This window comes from Arachis ipaensis, chromosome B05, assembly GCF_000816755.2.
Source record: "Arachis ipaensis cultivar K30076 chromosome B05, Araip1.1, whole genome shotgun sequence".
In the NCBI taxonomy this organism is placed as follows: Eukaryota; Viridiplantae; Streptophyta; class Magnoliopsida; order Fabales; family Fabaceae; genus Arachis; species Arachis ipaensis.
This window is the reverse complement of record NC_029789.2, coordinates 36,140,443-36,149,485: the sequence shown is the minus strand read 5'-3', so window position 1 is coordinate 36,149,485 and position 9,043 is coordinate 36,140,443. Positions and strand designations below refer to the sequence as shown.

The 9,043-nt window shown below is 37.9% G+C and overlaps 1 protein-coding gene and 1 pseudogene across 1 annotated transcript in view; both read right to left on the bottom strand.

Moving 5' to 3' along the window:
• On the bottom strand, positions 3,346 to 4,937 carry LOC110262821 (annotated as a pseudogene).
• Positions 5,912 to 9,043, bottom strand: part of LOC107643534 (protein MAK16 homolog) — a gene marked incomplete at its 5' end in the record, with an annotated part of 5,300 nt that continues 2,168 nt past the window's right edge. The window contains 5 exon segments of the mRNA XM_016347215.1: positions 5,912 to 6,402; positions 6,930 to 7,063; positions 8,007 to 8,121; positions 8,239 to 8,373; positions 8,457 to 8,544. Of these exon segments, the coding sequence (XP_016202701.1) occupies positions 6,352 to 6,402; positions 6,930 to 7,063; positions 8,007 to 8,121; positions 8,239 to 8,373; positions 8,457 to 8,544 (523 nt within the window).

The window sequence follows — 9,043 nt, the reverse complement described above, 5'->3', positions numbered from 1 at the left end:
ATTCTCACGAAAATATTTTCTACACAGCAACCAAATGGCGCCCTCTCGACACGACACTATGTCAAAAACGGCACCATTAGGGGCAATACAGCACATAAAAAACAACAACAGTTATAATAGCACACACAATGACCCTTTCAAGAAAAGAATTAAGCCCTTTTCAAATATTTTAAGCAGCAAAACACTTTCTTTCAAATACGGCTCATAAAGCCTCCTCCGAAAACAACAAAAATGAAAAAATAGTCAAAGCAAAGCCAACAACAAAGCAAGTCGCGTGCAATCAAAAAGGATAAGCCTGAGGAAAAAGAAAAGGAACCAACCTTGAAGAAGACCGTAAGGAAGAAAGGAAGAGCGCGTCTAAAGAACAACAAAACGCGAACAATCCTCTTCACGCCGACAAGAACAGATAACCCTTCAAGTCGCCAAGATTGAGAAATCTCAAAGAAACAGAACCGGATGAAATGACACAGAGAATACTTTGGTAAAGAAGAAAGCAAAACAGCTTCTCAGAAACAAACAAAAAGAAGAAGAGGGGCCAAAAACTCCCCTTTGTTAGGAACAACGAATCAGAAACGGCTCTTTTACCCCTCTTTAAAGAGCGCGAATCCCCAAGAGCAAACCACTGCACAGAATTCGACGGTCATTAAAACCCCAACGTTCAAAAATTCAAACAAAGTTGGGTATCACCGACAAGATCGAGACTTGACCTCCCTAACAACAGCCACAGAATTCTTGAGCCCGACCTGTAAAAGGAACGGACTCAAGCAAGGGCACTGTTCATACCCTGACCCAACAAATAAAAGTCAGGCCCAATGACGCAAAAAGGCCTACCAATAAAAGTGGACTTCATGACAAGCCCGACCTCTTTAAAGAGGTCAGACATCGACATAAAGGTGCAGCTCTACTTGACTAAACAAGTAACTGCCCCCTTAAATCTCTACCTCATCCAGAAGGAGAATCCCAACAAACTCCCAAGATAAAGGGAACGCTTATCTATCAGAAAAGATAGAACTACCCAACAAAGGTGGTTATCTACTCTACTATAAATACACTGGTACCCCCTAGGTATAATTCATGCTCCAATCTACTAAAAACCTGCTTAAAGACCTTACTAACTTAAGCATCGGAATCTCTTGCAGGTACCACCCCCACCTCCTCACGAGGAATTCAGACAGGTGGCACCTCAGCATCCAAAAAGATCGGACGCTGCCACTCAAAGGGACCTGGACCTCACATTCCAGCCCAAATCACCGTTTCAGGTAACCCTCAAAACATGTATCAAGGTGCTTTTTTTCCACTCATCTAACATCTTTTTTTACCTTAAAAATCTCATTAAAAATCTTGGTTAACTAACTGATGTCTTTCTCTCCAAGGCCCTTCCAAACTTCAATCGAAATATTATCGGTTCTATTGCCCTACTATTTTTCATCCGCTTTAGAGCTTCCTTTATCTCGAAATCTCAAATTCTTCAATAGTAGTTGAAGTTTAACAAATGAAATTTTACTAATTTATGTATGTAAATTCTGAAAAATGTAAATGCAAACTGTATTGATTCATGTGTGCAAACTCTGGTAAATATAAATGCAAATGTTAGTAAAAAATGTTAGTAAAAAATGATATTATTTACTGGCGATATAAGATTGCTCAATAAAAGATCCTCATAAGAAAAAAACCGTATTACTTAAATTGTTACGGTACTACATCCTCATTGCTACAAAGAAATTGTAGAAAAAGATAAAAGTTATATAACATAAACGTAATCTTGTAAAATATAGTAACTTCCTCTTACAACAATATCTTATAAAATAATTTCCTAACCATATACAAAAAGACTACTCGGGGATATAAATATTCTGCTTGTTGGATAAAGAGAGTTGGCAAAATATTTGATGGAGTTGCATGTGAGAGTTTTATTTGATGAACTACAAAAATAATTACAGGATTGTCCCACCTCACTTTCTTATATTTATTAATAATCACCAACTTCTGAAAGTTAATTTTAAGAGAAAAGGGTAAATTAGTCCCTGAACTTTTAATCCGCAGACATTTTTGTTCCTAACCATTGGAAAATACTTTTAAGTCCCTGACGTCCCTAAAAATTAGACGGATCAATCCCTCCGTTCATAAGCCACCGTCAGACCCAACGGAAAAGACTGACCTGGCTCCCCCTATGCTTACCTGGCTTAACGGCGTTCCCACGTGACACGTTAGTGGGATGGAGCTTTTGAAAAAGGGACACATAAGTCCCTGTCACTCAAAACGACGTCGTTTTGTGTGCTGCCCCTTATATACATTCTCATCTCTTTCCTTGTGTACAATGCCTATTACACCCACAGAGCTTTTATAGAATTACATTAAACCCTAAGGAAGACCAAAGATTAAACGCAGGAATACTCTGTTTCTCTCTCCAAAAAAACCACCATCCAGACTGAGAAGGTTCCGGTGTGCATTCGCTGTCGAAGAGGGAGAACCATATACTCTGTTTCTCGTCTTCTTTATAGAGATTCCCTTCATCATCAGTGATTCTTTCAGTTTTATTCCTTCTTTGTTGAGATGCCTGCTGATGAAAGAATCGAGTGTTCTTGTTCCCCGCTTTCAACAAGTTCGCACGAGATCTTTGGGCCCATTTAATCTCTTCTTGATAGAAGAGTTCGTCTAAGTCTGCCTGTGCCCTTTTCAAATTCAGAATTGTTTCTTCAATTTGTGAGTGAGATGTAAGTTGTCATATGAGTTCTTGTTTTCCTTTATTTGTTTCGGAAGCTCCCCAATTTCTATTTTCTCCATTCTTGCAATGCTTTGCTGCACTTTCCTAGTTTCTCTTCAATCTGATCATAGTTCACAGCCCAGCTTCTTTTGATAATCTCTTTGCATTCAGAGTCTCTAAGCCACATTCTTCGAATCTGAAAATATATGGCTTCTTCTTTTTTAAGCTCTCCCCATGAACATCGATTAGGATTGGACAATCGTTTGATCTGTATCTTTGAAAATGCTTTACCACTCCTTCTAGGAATGCTTCCTTCCAATTTATTATTGCCACTGCTCTATCTAGCCTTTCTTGAATATTTACTTCCCCAATCTGATTGTTAGACCAAGTGTAAGCATATCCTACAAAGCCTAAATCTAGTAATTGATTCACTTGAAGAGATTCTCATTTACCTGAGTATAAGTCATTGGCAGCCCTCCAAGTTGCTCTTGTTTCAACAACAATAAGCTCACTCTTTTTTCTTTTAACCTACTAAAGAAGGTTGTTTTAAATGCCTTATTTACGAAAAGAAACTAGCTATAGGAATCAGATTCAGGTAAACCCATCCAACACTTCAAATCTATCTATAAAAAAAAACATAAGAAGCAATACATGAATGTGAAGTGCCATTTTAAAACAGCAGAACTATGGTTCATTAGTGTTTTACTTGACTTGTTTTCTCCCTAAAATTCTAAATCTAAATCACAAAAATGTCATGAACTAATATTTTTGCATTGAGAATATACCGAATGGAAGTGTTTAACATCCTCCTCAAAAATGTAAGCAGGAGTCAAGTCAGTCCCCCCCTAACCACCACTGCCTAGGTGCTCCGGGAGCATCTGTAGAATGCAACAGGGTTACACAGTCAGTAGCAGCAAATTTATGCAGATACTTATTTGCAAGACAATAACCTTAGAAATTGGCATAAGTAAGATTTTGAGCTATATGACAGACAACAGTAGTAATAATGGCATGAGAAACAGCTCCGAAATAAGAATGGAAAATCATAATCTGCAAGGGCGCCATTACCTTTAGGAGCATCAGTTTCAAAATAGCGATAATTGAAATGTAAGGTTGGAGCAAATGGGTTCTTCGGATGCAAAACCTGAAAAAGGTTGATGTCATTTCCCATTCCATCTGAAATCGAAAAGAATTGAATGGGGGAAACACTTACGGAGCTGATTCCAGTGACGAAGAACGGGATAGGACCAGCCTTCTGGTCAGGAGAAGCGGCAGCTTTTGCAGCGCGTTAAGCTTCTGGTGGCATGATGTCGTAAAAATATTTGCTTCCCCAACCTGATTGTTAGACCAAGTGTAAGCATATCCTACAAAGCCTAAATCTAGTAATTGATTCACTTGAAGAGATTTCCATTTACCTGAGTATAAGTCATTGGCAGCCCTCCAAGTTGCTCTTGTTTCAACAACAATAAGCTCACTCTTTTTTCTTTTAACCTACTAAAGAAGGTTGTTTTAGATGCCTTATTTACGAAAAGAAACTAGTTATAGGAATCAGATTCAGGTAAACCCATCCAACACTTCAAATCTACCTATAAAAAAAAAAACATAAGAAGCAATACATGAATGTGAAGTGCCATTTTAAAACAGCAAAACTATGGTTCATTAGTGTTTTACTTGACTTGTTTTCTCCCTAAAATTCTAAATCTAAATCACAAAAATGTCATGAACTAATATTTTTGCATTGAGAATATACCGAATGGAAGTGTTTAACATCCTCCTCGAAAATGTAAGCAGGAGTCAAGTCAGTCCCCCCGCCAAACCACCACTGCCTAGGTGCTCCGGGAGCATCTGTAGAATGCAACAGGGTTACACAGTCAGTAGCAGCAAATTTATGTAGATATTTATTTGCAAGACAATAACCTTAGAAATTGGCATAAGTAAGATTTTGAGCTATATGACAGACAACATTAGTAATATGATGCCGCCACCGCCGCCGAGCCTGGACCAAACGTCCTCCTTGAAGTTGGCCCCGCCATCGGCGGCCTCAAGGGCGGTGCAGACAGGGTCCTGAGCTTCTCTAATCATCTTCTCGAAGCGGGCCCTTACAGAAGAGGAGTAGGAAGAAGAATGGGCCATTTAGGGCCAAACGAGAAACGACGTAGTTTTAGGGTTGAGGGACTTATTTGTCCAATTTTTGAAACTATCCTGTTGACTCATCAGTCCACGTGTGTATCTATGATGCCAAGTCATCAGAACGGGAGCCACGTCAGACTTTTCCGTGACTCAACGGAGGCATTTGGACGGAGGGACTCATCCGTCTAATTTTTGTGAAGGTCAGGGATTTAAAAGTATTTTTCAATGATCAGGGACGAAAATGTCCGCGGGTTAAAAGGTCAGGAACTTATTTGTCCTTTTCTCTAATTTTAAACTCCAAAAGAGGGTGATCCACACCCAACGACAGTCCGAAAGAGGGAAGCTTTTCTGTGATGGAGTTATTCCCAAATCCATCAGTTACAAGTTCCAAATAGCTAATTGGATTCCCCACCGAAGAAAGGCCCATTACCGTTGAGGTTCAAGAAATGAAGGGCGTTAGCAATAGAAGACTGAAGAGCATTCTCCGCGAAAAAGGAGATGCTACCGTGCGCTCAAATCAACATGTTCTACATAGTAAACGGCAACGAGAACGTCAGCTATGTCATCCCAGCGTTCAATTGAGTGTAAATGGAGGACCCTGAGTCGGGGAGGTTTTGGAGAGTGCTGGGAAAGCCACCCTTAAAGTGGTTAAGGGAGAGCTGGACATTGACAAGGCCCCTAGATCATTGATCCGTGCAAGATGCGGCTGTAGAAGATCTGTGAGAGATCGAAGTGGTGGGCGTAGAAGGAGGCAGATAGGCGACCGGTGAGTTGGTTACCAGAGAGGCTAAAATTGCAGAGTAAGAGTATGAAACTTGAGCTCGCAGCCTAGGCAGAGGCGGTCGAGGATGATGGCAGTTACGTTTTTGGATACCTCGTCACAAACTCCCTCCCAAGTAGGGAAGTTGGAGGAGTCTGCGGAGGCAGAGGGATTCCATGAGTTAAGGACGTAGTAGAGCCCATATGCGGTTTTCAAAAATATTGTTATTAATAAATACAGATAAATGAATTGAGACATTTTTTTAAATATTTTTGATAGTTTCATCAAATGGAACTATTATGGATAACTCCATCAAATACTTTTCCAAGAGAGTTTGTATTCATTCATATTAGTAAAATATAACATGTCTTACCTTAAGGAGTCTCAGCTTTGTTTTGGTACATAGTATTAAGGGATCTAAATATAGCAAACAGTCAAACACCACGTTACATGTTATCCAAGATTCTAGTACACCATTACTCCCCGTCATATAACGGAGACCAACATTGGATTGAGATGCTGAAGCTCCATGCCATTCCAATTTCCAACCAACCTAGACTCGTGTTATGAAATTTGACAACACTGCCCTTCAAAAGTTGGAAATAAAATTAAAAATAAAAAAGAAAAATGAATTTCTGCGCTTTCTTCTCGTCTGGGTACAAAACAAACTAATAAAACTGAACCAAAATTTTGTTTCTCCTATCGCACCTCTCCTTTCCTCTCCTATGAATGACCAGTGCCGAGTCACCAAGTGCAACTACCGTACTGATACCTCCCTTTGTCTTTCATCGGCATCATCACGCTCAACCTGAAATGAGAAATCATGGTTGTAATATCAGGTTGCAAAGAAACACAATTGGTATGTTCTTGTTATAAGCAAAACATAACCAGAAGTTTATATATCAATCACAGAAGTTTATATATCAATCACGAGTAGGATTGTACGAGTAAGGATTTGACCAATCACAAATCATTGTTAGTACATGGATAACGGAAGTACAAATAACATAAAGCTGAAAGCTGAAGCAATTGGGTTTTGTAAATAGTTTCCTTAAGTGGAGCATTCAATTCTTTTTTCAATCCCAAAATCTTAAGGAAAATTATGCATTCTGCAAACATTGAGTATATACATACAGGCAGATCAATAAAAGATCTAGTCTATGGCATCATCTATTTATTAATTTTGGAATCCCTATACCCTAAAGCACCATTAAGAAGTGGTTAACTTCTGGACAAGTTTTCGTTTACAGAAATTAATTCTTATCAGAACAAAAACCAGCGTTTAAAAGAGAAATGATATCATTTTAGCAATTGAAGGGAGCAATATATATTTACCTCAACAAGGACCTTTGCCTTCTTTGATTTAAGATCAACAGAATCCTTCTCAGATTTCATTGAAGCTAACTTATTCTTCCGTTTCACCCTTCTCTGAGCAGCTGCTTCTGCCTCTTCATCTTCAGAGCTTCCAGCTGCATTAGAAAACTGTTATGCTTTTGATTTTCAAATGCGTTCATTTCCTAGTTCATTTCATTTTTCTAAACTCAACCACAGAGCTCCAACTCCACATGCACAACTTTTCACCTCCAACATATAAGAAAAATAATAAACACTAGTCACAAAAGAAATGTATTGTATCATGGTAACTTATATGACATTTATTTTATTTTATTTGCTAGAAGCCAACAAATATGTTGGAATGTACAACAAATGGCCTCAAAATTACAGTATATTTGATGAGAAAATACCACTCTCTGATATGTGTGATTATGATGTTTATCCAGCTCAGGTGAAATGAATCACTTGACTCGCTAAAATATCAATCTGTTGTGATACAAAAGGGCAATAACAGAAACAACCAGCAAAATACTGAGGAACACAGCTGTAGATTCACAAGTAGTAGAAATGGGCAAAGGTCTCAGCCAAAATAACCAACTCCAAGCTGAGAGACTATTTGGTGACTATATGAGGGAGGTTGGTATGACATTGCTCATGCCTCAAATGTCGTATAGCTCAGTTTTGTTCCTGAATATATCCTCCAATTCTACTTCCGGTTAGTTCACATCTTTACTTCTCTGTATCCCACTATCCCTTCACCGTACTTTATACATATAACATAGAAAACCCCACAAATACTTCTCTACAACTTCCTAAACTTTCTTATCACTCTTGTAATTCTGCATATTGGTATTGGATTTATATATGACTTGGTTTTCGGGTCTCAATTAAACATTGAGAAATATATTTTGCTGAAATCACTAGGTGAATAGGTTGCAACCATCACACAATCATATCATATCCAAAATCCATGCAACTGGGTTTGAACAATGCAAAATAAAAATTTCTTTCCATTAAAGAATATTTTTTGAAATTGCTTTAAGATCTATTCTCTAAACTGAACTGTCTAATCCTTACCATTTTCATCATTGTCATCATCACCAGCATCATCAATTCTAAAATTAACAAAATCCTCCATGTCATCTTCCTCTTCAAGTTCATCATAACCTTCCACATACTCTATCTCTGCTTCCTGTTTAATAACCAAAAACGAAAAAAGAAATTAAATACAAGACAACATATTGTTCAAGTAAAATTTCAAACAGTTTTGCATGAAACATATATGACAATAGAAAATGCAGATGCATACCTCCTCCTCTTCCTCAGCAGGTTGAAGGTTGTCCATATCAAGAACTTTATTGTATTGTTCAATAGGATAATTGTAAATGTCACTTTGTTGATAAACTCCTTTTTGAAGGCGCTCCAGTAGCTCTTTCTCAATAGACTAAGTAAAATATAAGCACTGGTGAGGTAACCAAATACAACACAAAATTCATGTGTACAGAAAAGACTAGTATTAACTATAACCTTTTCTAACAAAGCTGCCTTTTCAGCCTTCTCTTGTCTTCTAGCCTCTCTCTTTATCTCCTTCCTTGGAGTTGTCATTATTTTCTCCCTTTAAGACAACCATTATAAACATGATAAATTAGATCAGTAATATGGAGAAACTGAAATTAACTTTCAACGAGAGCACACAAAAAAATAAATAAATAATTGATGAAGGAGAAGAAAATTTGTTATATGTATGTAATTTTGTAATTGTAGGAAAACAGATCAATTAGAAAAATCTGATGAATCCCTATAATCACAAACAATATTAGCCCAAGGAAGACACAAGCTGCATATATGCACAAGTATATTTCAAGTTTCTCACATCTTCAATGATTATCAAACTTGTATATCCTATCCTATCATAACCTCTCCTGGGGTGGAAACAGGTGGGGTAGACTCCAGACACTATATGAGATTGTAACACAGAATTAAGCATGTTGGTAGCAGCCAAACATCTATTTCGCTTATCTGGTTTCCACAATGATGTCCAGTAGTTCAAACAAAAATCAAACATGCCATAAATTTGGTCTGTGATACACTAACCCTGAGGGCTTGAGATATGT